Raw genomic sequence first — 24,399 nt, forward strand, 5'->3', positions numbered from 1 at the left:
CTCACCTATGAGAGACTGCTGTACCAATTCTCTCAATTCAGCTATGTCAGTTATACGCATGTCTACTCCTGTTAGGAGTTTAAATGGGGCGACTTTGGTACTCCTAGGTTCGACCTTGTTAATTATCTGTTGCACTCTACCCACGTGCCTATACCAATTTCCTGGATTTTCTAAGCTCATCTTTGACAGCATCGGTACTACTATTTTGTGCATTCTCTCGACCTGTCCATTGCCTCTAGGTACGCCTGTAGCTATTAACAAATGTTGTATCTTCTGCTTGTCACAGTACTCTTTGAATAAGTGCGATGTGAAAGCTGCGCCACGATCAGTGACAATTCTGAATGGGTTACCAAATGATACTGCTTGCCTTTCTAAACAGTTCAGCACCTCCTCTACTCCGGTACTACGTGTGGGGTACAACCAAACGAATTTTGAAAATGCATCAACAACTACCAAAATGTGATTATATCTTTTCTTTGTAATCTCCATCGGCCCGACGTGGTCTAAGTGATAGGTAAATAATGGTTTATCACCCTTGTCAATGGGAGTTAGGTATCCTTCTTGCCTGCCCGCTTTTGTATTAACTAAGATACACTGCACGCAACTGCCTACCACTCTTTCTACTTTATTTCTTAGTTTAGGGATAAAGTAAGATTTCTCTACCAGATCCTGTGTTTTCTTCACCGAAAAATGTCCCTGCCTGTGGGCGATCTGTATTATTTCGGTTTCCATTTGAGATGGAATAACTATTAACTCTCGGTTTAGATCTTTGAATAAGATTTGATTTGCTTTATAATAATCCTAGTATCCCTGCTTTTCCAACAGATTCCTGACCACCCTTGCCCATTCATCTGCACACTGCGCATCCTTAAGCCTGTGCATAACACTCTCTGTCAATACGTAACAAGCAACTCTACTGAGAGCGTCTACGTGTCGCATCTTCGATCCTGAACGATGTTCTATTTCGTAGTCGTGGTCTTGCAGATACATTGCCCACCTAGCTTCTCTTAATGGAACATCTTTTTTTTTTCATTGTCATGGCAAACGCGTTACAGTCCGTAATGATTTTAAATTTCAGTCCGAGAATATACACACGCCATTTAGTCAATGCTCCTATTACTGCTAGAACTTCAAGTTCGTATTAATGATAGTTTTCCTCACATGGCTTTGTTTTCTTACTCATATACATCATTGGGTGCAGCTGACCATCTTCTGGATCCTTTTGTAACAAGACAGCCCCAAAACCTAACTTAGAAGCATCCGTGTGTATCTCCGTAGATAATTTAGGATTGTACAATCGTAAAACTGGTTTCCTAGTGAGAGCGGCTTCAATTGCTCGAATGCTAATCGCTGCAACTCCTTGAACTCGAACTTAGAATCCTTTCTCAACCAATCTGACAATAGCCTGGCTATAACTGCGTATCCTTCAATGAATTTCCTGAAATAAGAAGTCAGCCCAATGAATCGTTGTATAGCCTTTTTATCCTTTGGGATCGGAAAGTTTGCTACACACTGTGTTTTCTCCTTACCGGGTGTTATGGTACCATTTTGTAGAACATACCCCAAGAAATCTACCTTACTTTGCAAAATTTGACCTTTACTCCAGTTTATCTTCAAACCATTCTTTCCTGCCACTTCTAGCACTCTTTTCAACTTCTGTAAACCTTCCTTAACATCCCTACTTGGAATAATGATATCATCCATATGTACTACAGCGTCACCCTTCTGAACCAATTCTCTCATTAGCGCGACTATGAAACGTGTGAAGATTGCTGGCGAATTCGAAATCCCAAACGGTACAAATAGGAACTCATATTGTCCTTTCTGCGTTACAAATGATGTATACTTTTGTGACTGAACTTCAACTGGTACGTGGAAATAACAGTTAGTTAAATCTAATGTAGTAAAAATCAAAGCTCCTTGCAATTTCTCAATAACATCCTGCATCTGTACCATCGGAAAGTTATCTCGCACTATTTTCTCATTTAACTTGCGATAATCGCAGCATAGACGTTTCTGTCCACTTTTCTTTGGTACTAATACAACTGCATTTGTTACGTTTTATTGCCAAACGACAAAAAATTTTCTTGCTGTTGTCTTCAAAAGCTTTATTCATTTAATCTGATATGTCATTCATTCTAATGTTTTACCCTTTTCTGAATTCCATACGGCAAACAACTCTGCATTTTTTAATTTGAGGTTATGATCTATTAATGCAAATTCCAAGAATTTTAATGAAAAGTGGATTTTTTTACTATATACATTTCAACAAGAATTTATTACTGTACGACACACAAAATGTTTCAAGGTGGGACTTGGTAGGACTCATTTTGTATACCTTTGCAAAAATTAGTTTTCATTACATGTTGGCACATGCTGAACGACTCACATTAACCTACAATTACGAAGACTTCACAACTACTAGATACAGTTCACAACTCAAAGCACGCAGTAAAAACCCGACTGATTAAAATCCATCACAAAAATTTAATCAGGTTTTGGCGTTTATCAATTTTTGAGAGATTTAAAAATGTTTATTAATATTGCACTTTTTCACTGCACGTGCTTTTCGATAACAACAGTTGGGTTGAACAGCTGATTTTGTGAGTTTTGGCGCCATCTATGGAAGTTACTGGTACGCAGCTTTGATGATCACTCTTTTTCTAATGCAGAGTGATCAAAACCAGGCTTTAGTTTTGACTTTTAAAAATTATGTTTTGTCCAACAAAAGTTTTTGTTGGGACCATAGTGCACTGGTGGGGGTCCCACCAAAACGACAAGTCCTCACATCTAATGATGTAACTGCTTTTATACAAAGCAAAATAAATGTCGTCGGTTTAAAGGTGGAGAAGTTTAATTTCTCTTATGCCAGGGAGATAGCTTCATTCAAGATAAGTGTGTCCCCAACTCATTTTGACACCATTTGCTCTGCAAAATTTTGGCCAGAGCAATCTGTGGTGAAGGAGTTCAAGGCTAAGAAGAAGAATAGGCCCCCCACAACCCTTACCAATCATCCCAATGTGCCATCTTCAACCCCAACTTCCTCTTCCTCATCTTCCCGTCCTGCTTCCACCTTTCCGAAAAACTGACTTCTCTTTTAGTAACCTATCAGAATGTTAGAGGCTTGCTTGCTCAGCATTCTTTTCCGGGATAGTATTGCATTTGCTTCCCACGTTATTGTGTTTACTGAAACCTGGTTAAAGCCGGACATTCTTAGTTCCGAGGTTTTGGCAGGTCGGTACACAACTTTTAGAAAGGACCGTTCGTCTCGACGTCGTCGACGTCTCGACGGGGGTTCTAATTGCAGTGGAATCTTACTTCACGTCGGAACACTGCACAGTCCAAGTTCAACAGGAACTGGAATTCCTGTGTGTAAAACTGATTCTTCCCGCTTTCGCTATATTCATTACTTGCTCGTATATTCCACCTTATTCGGATATCCCTATTTATGAGCAGCACTTGTGCGCTTAAATCGCTGTTTCTTCCTCGCTATCAGATAAAGTTCTAAGGTATATGATAGTTCTTGGTGACTTTAGACGCCTACCATCCCACTTTCGAAGTGTCGCTAGATATAGGACCAACTGTATTGGATCGGTCGAGAAGGCCACCTGAACGTGTCCGTTGCTTTCGTAAAGCCGAGTTTGCGAAGCTTAATAACCTCATTAGGGATTTTGATTGGTCCGCTTTGTACTTGTGCACTCATGTTATAAAACGCACAAACATTTTTTACAATGCTCTTGGCACATTTTTTGATTCTTGTGTCCCGCTTTCTTGTCCGATTAGATCTGGAAAACCCCCTTGGTTTACCAAAGAGTTATCCAGCCTAAAAAACTTAAAATCAAGACATTATAAAAAATTTCAGGAAGTTGGTTCTCCTACTTCTCACTCTCGCTATGTAATAACTCGGTCAAGCTGTTCAGTTCTTAATGCACAATGCTATAAGAACTACCTGTCTCGATGCAGGATACGTTTTTCTCAGGACCCTAAAAAGTTTTACTGTTTCGTAAACAGTAAGCGTAGAACGTCCGCACACCCATCCTCGCTATCATTTTTTAATACGTCGGCAAATAATGATCGGATGCCGATCTTTTTGCCCAATTTTTCCAAACGACCTATTCTGAGGAAAGCTACTCTGGTCATCCGTACCCATACGATTTACCGAGGTCGAACGGCATTTTCAGTCCTTGTTTTGTTTTTTACTTCATGATCTTCGACTAGTTAAGCCGGTGTTTTCACCGGGTCCAGACGGGGTTCCAGGTTGTGTACTCAGGTACTGCGCCGAGGCAATGTTCTTAAACTATTTACCCTGTCCATTGATTCTTCTTGCTTCCCCCCGATCTGGAAGTAATCGTTTATAATTCCTCTCCATAAAAAATTATAGAGGTATAGCAAAGTTATCCGCTATTCCCAAAATGTTTGAGAAGGTCTTAACTCCGCACTTGCAACATCGCTGCAAGTCACTTATATCTCCAACTCAGCATGGATTTATAAGGCGGCGATCAACCTCCACGAACTTGTTAGAGTTTACCTCTTTTATTATTAAAGGCTTTCAAGGTAACTTACAAACGGATGTTATTTACACCGAGTTCAGTAAAGCATTCGACTCTGTAAACCATTCCCATTTAGCGCATAAACTTGACCTTTAAGGGTTTCCGCCCAACCTCCTGAGATGGATTTCTAGCTATCTTTGTTCCAGGTTTCAAAGAGTCCTCTTCAAAAACTCCGTCTCTTCACCAGTCAAGGTTTCTTCGGCCCCTTACTCTTCACACTCTTTATTAATGACTTGCCTTCGGTATTAACATACTCTCGAGTACTTATGTATGCGTATGATGTTGAACTCTGTGTCCAATATAAGGACATTTCATTTAATTCTCGCTTGAAATTCGATCTGAATAACTTTCAGTCATGGTGTTGCAAATGCAAAGTTATGACATTTCATCGTTCTAGCCCTTTGTTGGCTCCATATACCTTATGTGGTGGATCTCTTCAGAGAATTACCTTGGTGGATGATCTTGGTGTTATGTTAGACCCCAAGTTAAAGTTTTCTGAACAAATTTTTACCATGGTAAATAAGGCCATGGGCGTGCTTGGGTTTATAAAGAGGTGGTCAAAAGAATTTGACGACCCCTAAGTATATAACAAAGACTCTCTATACCTCGCTAGTTCGTCCGATCTTAGAATACGGCTCCTGTGTATGGTGCCCTCAGTGCAAAGTACATCAGGACCGTATAGAATCAGTACAGAACAACTTTTTACTCTGCTCTGTGGGGCCTTAACTGGGATGCGGGTGTGAGACTCCCATTTTACTCTAGTAGACTGCTATTAGTAAACCTCCCATCCTTAGTTAACCGTAGAAGGGGGGGTATGAACCGTCGCGGCCGTGTTTAGTGGGTTTTGAAGTCCTCGAGGTATTTTTCGCATAGGCCAGTAGTTGCTGTGGCGTCCTCTTGGAGGCATCTTCCAGTGATGCCAGCACTGGGGCGCCCAGGTATCTCCTCCTTGCCCTTAAGAGAGCAGGACAGTTGCAGATGAGATGTTCTAGGGTTTCGGTTGCCCCAGGTTTGTCACATTTCCTACAACTGTCTCTGTTTGTGATTCCTAGCTTTGTCGCATGCGCCGCCGCAGGCGAAGTTTTGAAATATTTTTGTAGCAGTGACATATCACAGAAGTCTGGATCCAAAACATCGTTGCTCTAGCTCTTATAGTCTTTGAGCACTAGGCGCTGAAGGGGACGGACAGACGGACAGACGGACGGACGGACAGACAGACAGGGCTCATCGACTCGGCTATTGATGGTGATCAAGAATATATGTACTTTATGGGGTCGGAAACGATTCCTTCTGGACGTTACACACATCCACTTTTACCACAAATCTAATATACCTTAATACTCATTTTGAGTATCGGGTATAAAAAAACGAGGGGGAACGTTGTGAGTTGCTGCGGACACCGCAACTCTACGGTTATACCCGATACTAAGTCAGTATGGCTCTCCTCCGGCAGACGCCGCTAATATTAAACGACACGACAAAGAGTGCGTGCGAGAGAGACAGAAAATCAGTCTGAGCGTGACGTCAGGTGCTGCGTAGCCAGTGCAAATTGATTTGTTCCTATTGGCTATAAAAATGATCTGATCTGATCCAGATTCAGCAATCTGATAGATATGGTCATTATCTATGATTCTGCGTTTTTAGTTTTCTCGAATGTGCAATATTGTGGATGCAACAGATTTTCGTCCTTTGTGTGGGCGGAAGGGGGTGGGGCGAAATTTTGAGATACACGTTTTATAGTAAGATCTAACAGGAGTGCGGATACCAAATTTGGTTACTCTAGCCTTAATAGTCTCTGAGATTTGTGGATGCCCCAGATTTTCAACCTTTGTGGGGGCGGAAGGGGGTGTGGCGAAATTTTGAAACAAACTCGTCTCGGTCCGATATATTAAGAGTGTGGATACCAAATTTGGTTGCTCTAGCTTTTGTAGTCTCTGAGATCTAGGCGCTAATGTTTTACTCCAAGCAAAGCCGCCTATGCTACGTGTGTGTCAGAGAGAGACAGGGCGAGAAAAAATGAAATTGTTTTCTTGATGCTGGCTATAATAATGATACGATCCAATTCAGATTCCGCAGTCTTAAAGATATGGTCATTCTCTACAATTCTACGTTTTTGGTTTTCTCATATCTTTAAAATTGTGGATGCCACAGATTTTCGTCCTTTGTGGGGGCGGAAGTGGGCGGGGCGAAGTTTTGAAATATTTTTGTAGCAGTGACATATCACAGAAGTCTGGATCCAAAACATCGTTGCTCTAGCTCTTATAGTCTTTGAGCACTAGGCGCTGAAGGGGACGGACAGACGGACAGACGGACGGACGGACAGACAGACAGGGCTCATCGACTCGGCTATTGATGGTGATCAAGAATATATATACTTTATGGGGTCGGAAACGATTCCTTCTGGACGTTACACACATCCACTTTTACCACAAATCTAATATACCCCAATACTCATTTTGAGTATCGGGTATAAAAACAGAAGGGGACCCAGATGACTTCCGTCTGGGAAGTCACGCCTAAAGTAACATTAACGATATCTGACAACACATTAGAAAACAAAACTAGGTTAGGTTAGGTTAGGTTGACCCGGACGGCCCTCAGAGGGGGCCCCACATAGGCCAGTATGGCCCTTAGTTGTCTGGATAGGGGGGGGGGGGGGGGGGGGGGGGGGGGGGGGGGGGGGGGGGGGTATGAACCGTCGCGGCAGTGTTTAGTGGGTTTTGAAGTCCTCGAGGATCGAGGTATTTTTCGCATAGGCCAGTAGTTGCTGTGGCGTCCTCTTGGAGGCATCTTCCAGTGATGCCAGCACTGGGGCGCCCAGGTATCTCCTCCTTGCCCTTAAGAGAGCAGGACAGTTGCAGATGAGATGTTCTAGGGTTTCGGTTGCCCCAGGTTCGTCACATTTCCTACAACTGTCTCTGTTTGTGATTCCTAGCTTTGTCGCATGCGCCGCAGCCAGGCAGTGTCCCGTTAATATTCCCACTAATAATCTGCAGTCCTTCCGTGGTAGGTGCAGCAGGTAGTGGCTGAGTTTGTCATTGCGTTCCTTGCACATGATTTTCGAGGTTCTGCAGGTGGTGGTACTCCTCCACCTACATTCGGTTTGTGATCCGGCCTGCTTTTCTAGATCGCTTTGCAGCGTTCTGAGGGAGACAGGCACGTTCTCGGTTCTCGTATTCGCCAGTCCGACGCCTTCCTTAGCTAGTACGTCCGCCGTCTCGTTCCCTTCGATGCCCTGGTGGCTGGGAATCCAGTAGATCCGCACTGACTTTGTCGTGCTTAGGGTATTTAGTGCCTCCCTGCTCGCCAAGACATTTCTGGAACTGACTGCGGACGACTGCATGGATCTTATCGCCGCTTGGCTGTCGACGAATAGGTTGACCGCATCGTGTGCTCTTTCAGTGAGAAGAGCGACTTCTGCTGCTTTCCTGATGGCAAAAACCTCTGCCTGGAATATGCTACAATGGTCCGGTAGCTTATATGACAGCCTTATCTCAGGGTCTGTACAGTATAGGCCCGCTCCTACTCCTCCGTCCATCTTGGAGCCGTCCGTATATATATTGAGGTGCTCCGTTTGGTCTCTTCCGATTTTCCAGTCTTCAGGTCCCAAGGATGCAGTTGTTTTTACGTCGAGGCATGTTTGGGGGGTCATGTAATCAGTTGATCTGTTCATTTCCCTTCCAATTGAACTATGCCCGTATTCTTGTGGCGACATATTTCCTGAAGCGATGAGGCGTTGTGCTGCCTTTCCTGCAGTCAGACGGGCGTGGATGTCTAGGGGTTCGATTCCAAGTAGGGTTTCGAGTGCTTTTGTTGGGGTTGACCTCAGCGCCCCTGTAATACAGAGCAAAGCCTGTCGCTGAGTCCTTTCCATAAGCTTATGATACGTTTTCTTTCCAGTAGCTTGCCACCACACTAAGACTCCATACAGCAGAGTTGGTCGCACCACCGAGATGTAAATCCAATGCATCAGAGCCGGAGATAGGCCCCATGTGCTGCTGAGCATCTTCTTGGATGCATAAAGCGCAATGGTGGCCTTCTTCACCCTTTCCAATACATTGGGTTTCCATGCCAGTTTACTATCCAGTACTGTGCCCAGGTATTTGACTTGTGTTTTTGGGGTTAGCCTAGTTTGATTGATCTTCGGGGGGGTCCATATCGGTACCTTGTACCTCTTGGTAAAGAGGATGAGGTCCGTCTTGTCCGCGTTGATACTGAGTCCTACTTCTTCCGCCCACTCGCGTATCTCCCTGAGTGTTCGTTGCATTAGTGAGCTGAGGGTCGATGGGCAAACACCCGTAATAAGTATGCTTATGTCGTCGGCATAAGCTGTTATTATTGGGGCCTTCCTTTCGTATCTCTTGATGAGGTCGTCGACCACCAGATTCCACAGGAGGGGCGACAGGACTCCACCCTGGGGTGTGCCTCTGTGTGCCTCTTTCACCATGGAAGCGGTGCCCCACTCTGATTGCACCCGTCTGCAACCTAGGAGGTTCCTTATCCACAGGTTGATTGCTGGGTGTGTATTAGTTGCTACCAGGCAATTTGTTATTGCTTCCGTAGCCACGTTGTTGAATGCTCCGGAGATGTCCACGAATACTCCCAGTGCATACTTTTTATTGTGAAGGGCTTTCTCAATGGTAGCTACTACCGAATGTAGTGCGGTCTCCACCGATTTCCCTTTAGTATAGGCATGCTGGTTGGTTGACATCAGTCCCCCTACCTCATTCCTGATGTGTAAGTCCAGCAGCTTTTCTAGCGTTTTTAATATAAAGGAGGTAAGGCTTATCGGTCTATAGTCCTTGGGACTCGCATGGCTGCACTTTCCTGCCTTTGGGAGGAAGACAACTCTCGAGGTTCTCCATTGGATAGGGATATAGCCAGTACTTATACAAGCTGTGAATATTGCGGAGAGCCATGGGGTAATCGCCTCTTTGGTCACCTGCATCATGGCTGGGAATATCCCGTCAAGTCCTGGTGCTTTTGTGCCCGCAAAGGAGTCTATTGCCCAGTGGATTCGCTTGGTGGTTAACAGATCTGTTGGGGGGTGTTGTTCCTCGGTTGCTAGGTCCTGGTGCTCTTTGGCATCAGCGACCTCGGTGCAACCAGGGAAATGTTCCTCCATTAGTGCTGTTAGGGCTTCGTCACTGCCCTCTGTCCACTGTCCGTCATCTAGCTTTAATTGGCTTTGTATGGTAGGCTGCTTAGAGAGCAGCTTCCGTAGCCGTGCGGTTTCTGGTACTTTCTCGATGTTGGAGCAGAAGGTCCTCCACGAGTTCCGTTGTGCTTTACGTATTTCCTTCTTGTAGCTCCTGAGTAGGAGTCTGTATTCCTCATAGACGATCCCTTCGTTCGCTTGTTTGGCGATCTTAAAGAATTCCTTGAGGTTGTCCCTTTGAAGAGAGAGATCCCGGCTCCACCAGAGTGGCTTGGACCTCTTCTTCGTCCTCGAGGGTTTGCACGATGTGTGGTAGGCGTCCAGCAACGCGTTGGATAGGGTCTCTAGAGACTTCTCTATGTCCTCCGCGGATTTCACTGTGCCCGGACTCGCGAGCTTCGTAGTAACTGTCTTTTTAAACTTTTCCCAGTTTGTATTCCGGGGGTTTCTATAGACTATTACCTTCGAAGAATGTTTGAAGTCGCACTTAAACTGAATGTACTTGTGATCTGAGAAGGAGGGTCTTTCAAGGACCCTCCAGCTAGATACCGTAGTACTGTTTCCCGTTGCTAGTGTTAGGTCTAGCACGTTGGATGAAGTCGGACCCACGAAGGTGTGCTCCTCCCCGACGTTTGCTATATATAGATTAGTATAAAGTATAAAGTCTAAGAGTGACTCACCTCTATCATTTATGTCGGTGCTTCCCCACACATTGTGGTGGGCATTGGCATCCGTCCCGATGACGAGTTGATAGTTTTTGATGCCGGCTTCTGTCACCAGGCTCCTGAGTTCGTCGGGTGGTGCGGGTCTGTCGTGAGCCATGTAGCAGGAAGCCACCAGAAGGCGCTTTTCCTCGCTTTCCAGCATCACAACCGTCAGGTCATCCGTGCTGTAATGAGACATAAGGTAAGCATGGATTCCCTTTCGTACGAGTACGACGGTTCTGTTCCTGCTTACCGATGTTGCGTAGAACAGGTTGTGATTTGAGGACTTTAGTCCGGCCACTGAATTGCCTGTCGCAATCCAGGGCTCCTGGACTAGAGCTATGTCGGCGAGCCCTTGCTCCATGGCGATGAGGAGCTCCGCCGACGCTACCTTGCTTTTATGCAAGTTTAGCTGCAGCACACTCAGCATGGGTGGCTGGCTCACTTGCATCCGACGGGTTGACTACTAACGTCAGGTCACCGTCTTCCTCGTCTTCGTCCTCAAGCGCAAGACCCTGGGCGGCCTCCACGATGGACTCGAGACCTAAGTCCTTTTCCACCTCGCCTACCTGCAGGGTATGCGCGTCCTTGTCCTCAGGGTGGCGCTTTTTGAGGCGCAGGTAGACGCTACCCATGCCCCACGCCATCTTCCCGAACTTGGGATACAGCAGATCCTCTGCCTCCTTGTTTATTTGGAGGATCACACATTGGCCCCCCTCGTTGGGTAGTGGGCTACCAATGTGTAGGATCCTCCAATCGGTCGTTGGCACGTCCGCGTTTTGCCGCTGAAGGAGCTTCAGCGCTCGGTCTCCCTGGATTGTGATGGGGAAGAGTACCTTCGCCTTAGGCTTGGACGGGATAAGCTCCCGGTCCACAACCTCCAGCTTGGCCCCCTCCCACATCGCCTCCAGTTGGCAGACCGTACGCGTCAGCCACCTTAGGGTTGGATCGTCGTTGCACTTTAGGATCTTAACCCCATTTAGCCACCCAGCACCATCGAACGTGGGCATAGGGACCGCGGGGTCTTCTTCCATGTGTGCAAACAGTGCGTCGACGAGACGCGCGTGCACAAGCTTCCACTGTGCCGCTGACATCTTGCCGTTTTCCTCGCTCCGGTCGATGAGTGCCACGATCAAATGTCGTTTGGTCACATCGCTGACCTTCGCGTTCGATTTCGATGGCTTCTTGGCCACTTTCGGTGGAGGGGCTGCACTCTTGGGCCCGCGTTGCCGCTTGCTCGCCGGAGTGTCTTTAATGGCACTCTCAGTCGAGCGTTGCCTCTTGGTGGCCATCATCTCTTCCACCTTATTGGCATATTCGCCATTCGACGCCCTCATCTGTGGCATCTGGGCGTAATGTAGTCGGCCCTCCTCTACTCGCTGCTCGGCCCAGGCTAGCTTGACCTTCTCCTCCTGGGAGATGTCTACTTTACCTTGCAGCCGGCTTTTGATATTGAGGGCCGCTTTGTATTGTGCTTTGGCCTTCATCCCCTCCTTGGAACGCTTCGGCCCTTTCCTACGCAGGGAGCTGGTGCCTGGTTCCGGTGAGCGGAGAAGGCTCTCTTCCTCCGTCCTGCTCATAGAGAGCACGCTCTCCAGATCCGTGTATGTGTCGACTACGGCATCTGTGCGGCTCAACTTGCAGGCTGCGGAGTGAGTTGTTTTTGTTGTTGTTGTTGTGGCAGTAGCTTTACAACTGACTTGGCCTGCTCCCGCCAAGTCTGAGGTGTGACCGCTGGCGACACGCAGAGAGGATTGCTCCTCCCCGTGCCCGCCGGTGGTAGCAGTCACGCTTCCCACCGACGTTTGGGTTGACATCCCAACCCGTGCTTTATCCTTCTTCGCCTCCATATTTGGCCCGAGGGTCCATACTGGTTAATATTTTTCGGGGGGACCACCCCCTAGCGTTTTAGGCCTGACCGCCAGGCACCTCTAGCCATGGCCCTGGTTCGGTTCCCCCGACTTTGAATCGGGAAGACGCCGGACCATAGCCTTAGCTAGACACTGCATTACCCCGGACAGAGCAAGCGACAGTGCATTACCCTTGTCCCGGGTAATGCAGTGTCCATTGCCCAGCCGGCACCCTCGTGGAGGGTTCAGCTAGAGGATTTTCGCCAGCCCAAGCTTTATAAAATTCTATGCTTAAATTTTTCTTGGATGGACATTTTTGGTCTGGCCAAAATAATAAGTACAATGGTGTTATTTATAAATTTTAAAGGGTTTGATAAGGATTTGGTCAACGGCTTGTTGGTTTTTATTGAGTTATTTCTTATTTAAGTACATGAGAGTTATAAAAAATTCTTTAGATAGGCCGTACTGCCGAAGAAAAGAATTTTTTCATAAATCTTCAAAAAGAAAGGAAAATTCTCCGGGAAATTGCGAAAAGTCTTGGACGCTCGGTATTTTTGGTTCGCAATGCTTTTAAATCTAAAGTCATTATTGAAAATCCAGGATGGAAGAACAAATCTTTGCAAACAACGGACACCCGCATCATCAGTCTTGCAAAAAAGGATCCGTTTATGTTCTTCAAGGCTACATACGCTCAAATTGGCAAAGAAAAATCAGCTCTGATGTTTCGTCGGGGACTTCAATATACAGACCTAACAGGACGTATAGTCCGAAAAGTTCTCTTACTCCGAGTAGAAAATTTGAAGATGAGGCAAAAAGTCGTCGAAAATCATTTGGCATGGTCTGGGTCAGTGCACTATGGTCCAGACGTCGTTTTTTTTTTGGCATAAAGTCTAGTTTTAAAGCTAGAGCCTTGAAACTTTGCACAATTATTTTGAGTATTCTTATAAAATTTCGGTTTTTTTTTTTTAGATTCGACCACGCCATCACCCCCCTTCCCCAGCATGATATAGCCAGCACCTCAGATTTGTTTAACACAGAGCTCGAAATTAAAGCTAGAGCTTTTAAATTTTGTACATATACTTGTATACTTGTACTTGTTCTTGCAACACACCACCCCTCACCACCCTCAAGGACCACCCACCACCCTCCACCGCTATAGTCCAGAAATTGTTTTTTTTTTGCATAAAATCGGAAATTTAAATTACATACTTCAAATTTATTACATTTTGTTGTTAAGTCATTATATTTAATATCTTATTTAAAATTATCTATATTTATATTTAAACTATGGAAATGTATTACACACTAATTTTTTTCTTAAATGACCTCATCTTCTTCTTCTAGTTCTATGTCGTATATATAATCAGAATCAGAATCAGATTGCGAGTCGTTTTCGTATTCACATGAATCTTTGTTTTCGGTAGACGACAATTCCAGAAGACTTAATAGTACTTCTTTGAAAAGAGGTTTTTTCTTGTTTTTCCTTTCCCTCTCCTTTAAACAGACACTCGATAGTAATGGATCCGAGGAATCTATCGCTCTATAAAAATTGTCAGTCATAGTATTTACCCGACTATTTTTCCTTGCATGTGATAATCTGTCTTTTTTGTACATTTTATTCCGTGCCTCTGAAGCATTTTCTCCTAAACATCCAAGTGGAACCAACGTCGAATTGTTTATTTGAAAACCGTGGACTAATACTTTATGAATCGTTGGGGACATTCGGTACCACCGATATGTTTGCATATATAAGCAAAAAGTACTCTCACAAAAAGAACGAAATTTTTCCGAATTTATATAATAGTTATACGAAATTGCGATTAAGATTATGTGAAAATTATTTAAAAGGGCTTCGCTAAAGTTGGTTATGGATGATAGTAGCTTAGTGTTCGCAAAAGCTCTTCTTGCCGTATTCCCATCATTGCTATTTCCGTTGCCATTCTGTTTTGGCATGCTTATACGTAGACCCATATCTTTCCAATTATTTTCCTGAATATATTTTTTCCGAGTGCTCATTTTAATCTTATTATCACCTTTTATATGCCATTTTTGTATCTCTATTCTGTATGATATGTTCAAGACAAATTCTAGAAACCGGATCCAAGCATGTAAAGAACTTACTCCAAATTTCAAAGCTCCAAGCTTTGGGGTAAAGGTTTCTGAACTAAAATATGTCATTTCCAATACTTTTGTCGGGGTGACTCCACGTATTGGATAACATTGAGTAGATTTAGTTCCAGTTAATACGTTCAGCACTTTTCCATCTATAAGTGTCATATGCATTTCATAGGTAACGACTATGTCAACATTCTCAACTAATTTATAAACAAAGGGTTTAAGAGTGTTAATTTGAAAATCTAAATTTTTTTTTTCTATAATTATGTGTGCAGTAGTTTCTTTTACTAGATCAATTTTTAGCGGTCTGCAAAATCTAATAGACTGCGGTGTTCTATTTGTCCAGATGTTCCGATGAAAGGTGTCTGTAATTTGTATGGGTATAACAGAAGTTACAAATAAAGAATGATCTGAAAGCTGACTGCCAGGTATTTCAGTTAAAAATTTCTGCTTGTATATACTATGACCCGTTGAGCCATCAAATCCGTAGCTGCAGATTAATTTGATTTCAGATGCATCCGGGAACTGCTTGAAAACATCGGACTGCAATTTAATTATTCGATGTGCTGTATGATCCAAAAGATTTTATAATGGCACTCGAGCAGTAGTTTCCATTACTTCTATGCACTCTGGTCGGCACTGTAATTTAGCTTCCATTACTTGATTATAGCTAGGATAAATGTCGCAGTTATGACTTTTATTTAAAAGCCTAGTGTTTGTATACTGCTGTTTGTTGAGTGAATTTTCCAGGAGATAAGCTAAAGCTTCATCTGGTGAAAGTGGAATGGGCTTTTGGAATTGAAGAAGCTTTTTCGATTCAGTCGGGTATTCAAATGTTCTAATTGTTTTTGTTAGGACAAAAGCCGCGTCGGTCTTGCGTTCTTTCTTAGCAGAAACTGCCGCAGCATGCATAAGAAGATTCGTTTTATTATTATTATCATTTGCAAGATCAGACGGCAGTTTCCATTTTAATCTTGTCCCTGCATTTGTATAATGTAATGTTGGACGTCCCATTTTCTTTGGTGTCTTACAATTTTCATCAACAATAATTGCTATTTTAGAAGCCATCCATTTAGCATGGGTGGTCATAAACCGTTCCATCATTTTGTTGCACTCCAGAAGGTTTCTTTTAATGTAGGATTCAAAATTACTGATTTTTATACCCGATACTCAAAATGAGTATTGGGGTATATTAGATTTGTGGTAAAAGTGGATGTGTGTAACGTCCACAAGGAATCGTTTCCGACCCCATAAAGTATATATATTCTTGATCAGCATCAATAGCCAAGTCGATTGAGCCATGTCTGTCTGTCCGTCCGTCCGTCCGTCCGTCTGTCCGTCTGTCCGTCTGTCTGTCCCCTTCAGCGCCTAGTGCTCAAAGACTATAAGAGCGAGAGCAACGATGTTTTGGATCCAGACTTCTGTGATATGTCACTGCTACAAGAATATTTCAAAACTTTGCCCCGCCCACTTCCGCCCCCACAAAGGGCGAAAATCTGTCGCATCCACAATTTCGACGATACGAGAAAACTAAAAACGCAGAATCGTAGAAGATGACTATATCTTTCAGAGTGCAAAATTTGAACCAGATCGTATAATTATTATAGCCAGAATCAAGAAAACAATTTCATTCTTTCTCGCTCTGTCTCTCTCTAACACACAGGTTTCATGGTCGGTTTTGCCAATTGCAAAATATGAGTTCAAGGATCTCAGAACCTATAAGAGCCAGAGCAACCAAATTTGGTATCCACACTCTTGTGATATCGGACCTTGACCATTTTGTGTCAAAATTTCGCCACACCCCCTTCCGCCCCCGCAAAGGACGAAAATCTGAGGCATCCACAAATCTCAGAGACTATTAAGGCTAGAGTAACCAAATTTGGTACACACACTCCTTTAATATGTCACTATCTGTTGCATCCACAATATTGCAGATTCGAGAAAACTAAAAACGCAGAATCATAGATAATGACCATATCTATCAGATTGCTGAATCTGGATCAGATCAGATCATTTTTATAGCCAAAAGGAACAAATCAATTTGCAGTGGCTACGCAGCGCCCGACGTCACGCGCAGACTGATTTTCTGTCTCTCTCGCACGCACTCTTTGTCGTGTCGTTTAATATTAGCGGCGTCTGCCGGAGGAGAGCCATACTGACTTAGTATCGGGTATAACTGTAGAGTTGCGGTGTCCGCAGCAACTCACAACGTTCCCCCTCGTTTTATCTATTTCTCTTTTTTTTCATTTTCCAAATGGTTGTTATTGATTTTACTGTAAATCCAATGTGAGACAGATTTTTTTTGTCGATTGTTGTTGCGCCAAATATCGATGAGATCGCTATGCAAAAACTCGAACTTTCCTGAATGTTAACAAATTTAAAGAAAAGGGGGCAAAACGGGCCAAAGTTGTTACTTTCCAGTCAATTACAACAAACTCACATAGTTAGTTTTTCTCATTTGTTATATTCTACGAAACACACATAAATTGGACATTGCACAACACTTAAATCTTGAGACTGCACATAAAATAACTAAATACATTAGATACTACATACCTTTATCTTCATTTTCCATTTTTAGCCGAATTTATATGAGCAAATTTACTCGATCGCCACGTAAAAATGTAAACAAGTAATTTGGCGCAAATTTTTTTTTCACACAATCAGCTGATCGATTGTTCACTTTTAAAAGCTCGCAAAAAGCTTCAGGGAAGCTAAATAATTTTTTTTTTTTCATTTTTAATATGTATGATGAATTTACTTTGAGAATTTGTAAGAAAAAACGTAATCCATTCACATAAAAATTTCGACCTTATGACAAAAAAAAAAACGAATTCTGGACCATAGTGCAGTGGAATAATATTTTATTTAGAGATGAAACAAAAATAAATCTTTTTGATAATGACTGATGATAATGTATATATCTTTACAACGACTCAAAAATATAAACCTTATGGCTAAGTCAGTCTACTGACTAAAACCCAATTGAAAACCTTTGTGGTGACTTGAATCATCGAATTAGTAAAAATACTTTTCGAAAAGGAAAAGAATTGTGGAAAATTTGTGCAAAAAACATGGTATGAGATTCCAGTGGAGACTTGCCGCAAACTTATTGCTAGTATGCCAAGAAGAATGGCCGAAGTCATCCAAAATAAGAGTGGCTATACAAGATACTAGTAAAAGATTATAAGTTATAGGAAAAAAGTGGAAGGATGTTGATACGCTTTTAGTTTTTCGCTTTGTTAAATTGCTGTACTTATTATTTTGGCCAACCTTTCTTTATGTTTTTAACATAGCTCGCAAACGACGGTCAACACTTTTTCCCGTTGCTGTCTCGTCACTGACAAAACCGAAAAAGACCACGAAGACACGGTCTCTCACTGAGCAGAACACTTTTTGTCTCTTCGCTTGTGTTATGTGTTTCGGGTTTTCGGGTGAGCCCGACACACGATCGTGTCTCACAATAACAACTTAGAGAGACACTTTGGTCAAGCGCTCACAGCAAAAGTGTCTTTAGATGAGCAGAACCAAAAAAGTGTCTGAGTAAAGTGTTTTTAGTTTTTTTCGTGTATATGTTTATTTATTCATGTTTTCCGCATCTTTTGGGCTATTGTATTGTAATATGTATATTTATTTGCAAAATTGGCAAACGAACATTTTCGTTTTGCTTTTCACGATTCATTTTAAGCTCCAATAGTCAAACCGTATAGAATTCACAAAAATTGATAGTTGCCATAAGCATCACACGTACAAGCACGCATACATACGCAAAAGACACTTTGTTCGTTCGCTCGCGACAAGATGCTCAGTGAAAAGCAGGAACAAAAGAGAAGTGAAAAAATCGGTCTTTGCTTGAGCGAAGAGCGAGTTGAGCAAAAACAGATTTGATCGAGTCTTTTCAGTCCATTTTCTCAATGTGTCCGTCAATGAGAGGTTTTTATCATACACGCCGAAAGTGTTATCACAGTTATCTTCGAGCTATGGTTTTTAAGGTTTAATCGATCATAAAATATATATGTGAAATGAAAAATGATAAATGTTTTTACAGTCTACTGTAAGTTAGAAAACTAGAAGTAAATTTTATTTTTTTAATTATTTTTATTAAAAAAGTTTTATCAGACGAGAAAGAAAGCTTATAAGAGTGTACTTATTATTTTGGCCAGAAGTGTACCTCATTATCGCACAACACCTATAACCAAACACAGCAAAAAAGACCAGTTAAAGACCCCAAACATATATCCAATCAATCCTAAGCCAACTTAATTACAACAACACCCCCCCCAGCTCCCAAGCAGAAATTGGTATAGACACCGACACTACAGAAACCGCAAAAACTCGAAAACTATCCCAGATTCTGACCGTAAACTCAGAAACCAGGCTAAGGACGAAGACAAACCTAACCTGATCACCAAACACCTCAAAGCTAAAGATGAGACTGGAAAAACTAAGACCCCAAACGCAAACCTAATAATAATAATACATTAACAAACCAAATTTACAGCGAAGACGATCTTTAAATATCAACCCAAACTATTACAAATCGCTAAGACCTAACACTAAGCAAACCCACATATAATGCTCAAAATAATCCAATGGAACATCCGGGGATACAAGAATAACTATAAAGAACTATAAACACTCATGAAAACTCACAACCCTCAAATTATAGCCCTACAGGAAACCCACATAACTAAGCTCTCCTTATACACAACTCCATCTCCCATACCCAAATTCAACGCAACACGGACTTTGACGCAGTTGGCGTAAATGCCTAAATTAAACCTTAAAAGAGACAAAGAGACATAAACAAACGCTAGTTTCAAAAGAGCAATTAGAGCAGCAAAACGCAAATCTCTCCACGAATTTACATCACCAATACATCCTAACTCAGATCAATCCACAACATGGACCAACATCACACGTCTCTGCGGTCTATACCTCTCTAAAAATATCCATGCCATCACACATAATCTACGAATCAGAAATAGCCAACTCCTTCGCCCAGTCATGGTCAGAAGAAGCAGACGGCCTTAACTTCTCCCCAACATTCCTGTACATACCATACCATTCCAACATATCCCAATACCATCAGAACTAGAAATCGAGAACGATATAACACTCATTGAATACACATCAGCATTGTCCTCCTTGAAAGGAAACACCCCTGGACTTGACGGCATATCTTACTCTATGCTAAAAAACTCAAACACTACCCCTCCAATAGTCTTCCACCAACTTCACTACTTCATTATTACAAACGAGTCACATAGGCATAAAAGGCAACGAATTCGCCGACTCCACAGCCAAGATTACCGCAAAATGTTTTCCCATTTCCACCCCAAACCACAACTCTACCGATATTGCACAACTCCTAAAATAAATCGTCCAATCTAGACAAACCGACCTCCTCACTAATACCTCTACATGGTACCAACAAATCAGCAATCTCGCTTCCAATAACACTCCCCTCAAAAACAATATCCTACATAGTGGCACCAGGTCATAATTAATAGAATGAGTCTTGGCCACACCAAGCTGACCAACGGCCACTACATTGACAAAATATTACTCAACACATGTCCATTGTGCCGCAACTCGAGCATAGACATACGACACATACTATACACCTGCCCCTCCTATCATTTAATAAAAACGATCCCATGCAGTTTATCGCAAACCCCACTAACGCCACATTACCAGTCTATCTTATGTAATTATAAATTTATTTAAATTCAAATATCTGAACTATCGGAACATTAAAAGTCTTTTCAAAGTTGAAATCTAATAGCACATCTTTAACTTCTTAATCCAACTCTATATTTTTTTTGAAAGCCTTGACGACGATTTTGATAACTTTGAAATTAAAGGATCAGATGTAAAGAGAAGAGCATGCATTAAATCTTCCATCGTATTTTTACGTAAAAACTTTCGGTTGTGAGCACTTTACTTTTACGTTTCTCAATGAATCGTAGCTAGGAAAAATATTTGCGTAGTAAGATTTAGTTTTCGTTTTCACTAGCTTTTATGCATTTTTCGTGAAGCGCCCATCTACGTTAATCGCCAAAGCTTCCTCAGGACTGAATTTAATAGGAAGTTTGGGATCACTGTTAGCACATTTTATTAAATTGAGCAATGATATAACGTTAAAAGCATTTCTCTCCCCACCTTTGCACAAGCTTACGTGTGCCACCAACATGAGCTCTTTCATCGATTTGGGTTTTAATGAACAATCTGCCAACTCTTTTGACGGTCTTCCCACTGGATATACATCTTCCTCCGGTTGCACCCTTAATATACAGTCGCCATCTAACCACTGCTTGTTATACTTTTCGAAATGTGACAATGTTCTATTACATTTTTTTCCATTTTTGCAGCAATGCGCTTACAAATGTTCTTATTCTTCTTTGGACTTCTTTGTGTTGTTCTTGGGAATAATCATTATTATTAAACACATTTGAAAATATGTAATTTTCAACCGCAAAAGACTTTTTGGTAGCAACCTTCTCGTTGCACCGAACTGAAAAAATGGTTCGTCTTGGGATGGACATTTTCTAAAAATAAAATTACTCATAAATCACCCATAAATTGGGGCTCCCGTTTTCACATTCCGTAAGATTTATTCGTTTTCAAAACGAAAACATTTTCGTTTCGTACAACGAAACGACCCTTAATTGAAAAAGGAAAAAAATAGATGACTTATTGATGCATTAACATAAACTTGACACCTATATCAGGGTAATTTAACTTTTGCTTTCCTTATAAATAATTGTATTTTAACCAAACCTCAAATTTGGGTCGGAAAAAATTGGCCAGGACAACACAAATTTTCGTTATGGTGCAAACAGCAAAAATATGTGAAAACTGGAGAGCCTTAAAACGAAAACGAAACATTTTGGCTTAAAACTTAATCCGCAAAAGTAAATGAAAAACGGAGCCTGCCTGACTTTTAATTTCGGCAGCCATATGCAGATCATTTTGACCATCCAAATTCACAATACCTTTAAGAAAACAATTGAAACCAGATCGCACACGTCTCACAAGATGCACTCCACCAAACAGAGCAATATGTTTTTTAAGCAAAACTTTTCCAAAGGTCAACTTCCACAGTTATTTTAAACTATTACATGTAATTAAACGTCATATACACCTTTGACCAAATATCTACAAGTTTATAGTTTAGAATACATTTTAAATACGCTTTGATTTTTTACTTTTTAAACAAATTTTTGCCAGCTTAACAAAAAAATCGCCAAAAAGAAGTTGTATAAGCGTTGTAACGGATATTGTCGAAGATATTCGACAGCAACTCGATAAGAACTGGGTTACGTTTTTAACCACAGTAAGGCGTTCGACTCAGTCAACCATAATATTCTTTGCAGAAAACTGACCAACTTATTAAACTTCTCAGGGACTGCGGTCAATTTTGTTAAATCGTACCTAACAAATAGATTGCAGGCAGTAGTATCCGGTACACATGCTTTCACTTTTAGGGTTCTTACACGGGGAGTCCCTCAGGGATCAGTACTAGGCTCCTTACTGTTTTCCATATATGTTAATGATCTACCCAGTGTCTTGTCTAATTGTAGAGTACATTTATATGCTGATGACGTCCAAATTTATGTTAGTAGTCCCGTTAATGAAATTAATCTTTGTGTCAATATTTCTAACAAAATGCTCTCCCTAATTGAGAAATGGGCAAAAGAGAATGGCCTGGGAATAAATCCTAAAAAATCAAAATGTATTGTAATTGCCAAAAAACGGATTGATACAAAAATATCGAGAATTTATACATAGGCAATACACCTATTTCCTATCCATTCCTATTTGCAGTTAATCTGGGGAAAACATTCAGTAGTACTCTATCATGGAGTAAACATATATCAAAGGCAACTGGACGTACATATGCTCTGCTGCGTCAGCTCTCAGCATCTAAAACTTTTTTGCCAGAAGAAATAAGACTATTAATTGCTAAAGTCATTCTCATCACCACTCTCTTTTAAGGTATAGAAATTTTTCGTCAATGTGACTGTTCGTGACGGCTCGTGACTTGCGCACATTAGTAGTAGGCTTTAATTCAATTGTCCATCATGCTTTTAATTTAAGTCGTTTTGACCATGTTTCACACCTGTCTCGTAAAATACTTGACCTCAACTTCTCCGAAATGGCTCGACCGATTTTCGTGAAATTGCAAATTTTAAATGATCTATTTAATGCAATAGATTTTACATAAAAAACATTTGATCATCAAATCTCGAATTTTTTTCAATACAACGTCACGCAACATTTTTTTTGTCTAATCTACTCGAAAATATTAAACTACACGACAAAGAGTGCGTGCGAGAGAGACAGAAAACGTGTCTAAACATATCGTCGGGCGCTGCGTAGCCACTGCAAATTGATTTGTTCCTTTTTGCTATAAAAATGATCCGATATGATCCAGATTCGATGCCACAGATTTTCGTCCTTTGTGGGAACGGAAGGGGAAGGGGCGAAGTTTTGAAATACATTTTTTATAGTGAGATCTAACAGAAGTGTGGATACCAAATTTGGATACTCTAGCTTTAATAATCTCTGAGATGTGTGGATGCCATCCATTTTCACCACAAATACACATATACTCATTTTGAGTATCGGGTATATTTATAAAAAAAACCGCTAAATGTTAAAAAAAAAATTTTCGTTTTTTTTCGATTTTGACCAAATGCAGCTAACATTTGTGGAACGATTCTTCTTTAAAAGGCAGTAACAGTAGCAACTCACTATCATACTCTTACTGCTGGGAGCACTTATGTACATATAAATTTCCACTGATTCTGCAAAAGACATTTAGAGGCAGTGCCGCGCGAGTCCATCATCGAAAGTCGATTCTAAGTAAGAAACTTCTCTTAGTATAGCGGTTGTGTCATTTGAGCTGAGTATGACATACATATTAAAACATTGTTTGGCTGTAATTATATTGGTGTAATGTTATGGCTTATGCGGGCCGAAACCGGCCTAAGTGTGACGGGCTCCGAGCGAGCTTATACATACGAATCTTTTTAATGGAACGTTAAAGATATTAAAATTGGATATAAAACATCATACATATATATATATAAAAATACAAATAAAATTTTACATACATATACAAACATACATATTTTTTTATTGAATATACATATTTCTCAAAATCTGACAGCACCGTGAAGTTTTGGAAAAACTGGAAGAAGCCGAGACGGCTAATAACCATTTATTGAAACGACTTGACAAACTAAAAAATGCGAAAAGTGCCATTCTTAAGGACCTATGACCGAAGATAGTAAATCGCATAGATATCATCAACCCCAGAAATGACGGAGACGCAATCGAGGATATCTAAAACAACACTTTATCAATATAACATAAATACTGCAAGTAAATTGGACGATAGCGCTGTTTAAATAATCATAATTGTAACATAATTGTAATTATTTTTAGAGAGACATTACAAATTTGTAATTAAATAACATCTTAAAACCATATAAAAGTAAGCTTTTTATACCGGGTAGCTGTTAAAAATATTGATATGCCAAGCACGAAAAATAAGTAAGATGGGAATGATGTGCTCATATTGCTTTTGTTATTATAGTCCATAGCCGAGGAAAGGGTTATTGAGAATTTCGTAAAATGCTACAAATTAAATTCATGCGTGCACAAGATAAGATATCCATCTTCGACAATTAGATAAAGAAATATTTATCATTCTAAAAAATTCTGTTACGTTTAAGAAGAACAGTTTAAGAACAGACCTCTTACGGAGATTCGATATTAATCTTTAACAATTGGACTGACATCGTCATACTATTAAATGGAGCTTATGTTATCCAAAATTGATGACAATCTATTAAAACGTACTTACACTGGGCGTCATCAGATTAGCGTCCCATTGAACTTATTCTCATTGATTTCTTGATTTCCCATGTTATCTGAACCATTTAAAGTTAATTTAAGTTCTCCTTAAAAAAGAAGATCAATAACTACTTATAATTGAAGAAGATATTTTA

At 41.3% G+C, this 24,399-nt stretch overlaps 1 protein-coding gene across 5 annotated transcripts in view; it reads left to right on the top strand.

The window, feature by feature from the left end:
* Window positions 1-23,877, top strand: part of LOC117186475 (leucine-rich repeat flightless-interacting protein 2) — an 82,558-nt gene extending 58,681 nt beyond the window's left edge. For 2 of the 5 annotated variants that reach the window (XM_033387346.1, XM_033387345.1), the window contains exon 7: window positions 23,556-23,877. In XM_033387346.1, the coding sequence (XP_033243237.1) occupies window positions 23,556-23,666 (111 nt within the window). In that variant the 3' untranslated portion in view covers window positions 23,667-23,877. Of the gene's footprint in view, window positions 1-1,746; window positions 1,822-13,231; window positions 13,585-23,084; window positions 23,139-23,555 lie in introns of those variants that run through there. The other 3 variants (XM_033387348.1, XM_033387347.1, XM_033387349.1) reach the window with 3 other exon arrangements.
* Window positions 23,878-24,399: the final 522 nt, after the last annotated feature.

Source organism: Drosophila miranda, chromosome XR, assembly GCF_003369915.1.
Source record: "Drosophila miranda strain MSH22 chromosome XR, D.miranda_PacBio2.1, whole genome shotgun sequence".
Classification (NCBI taxonomy): domain Eukaryota; kingdom Metazoa; phylum Arthropoda; class Insecta; order Diptera; family Drosophilidae; genus Drosophila; species Drosophila miranda.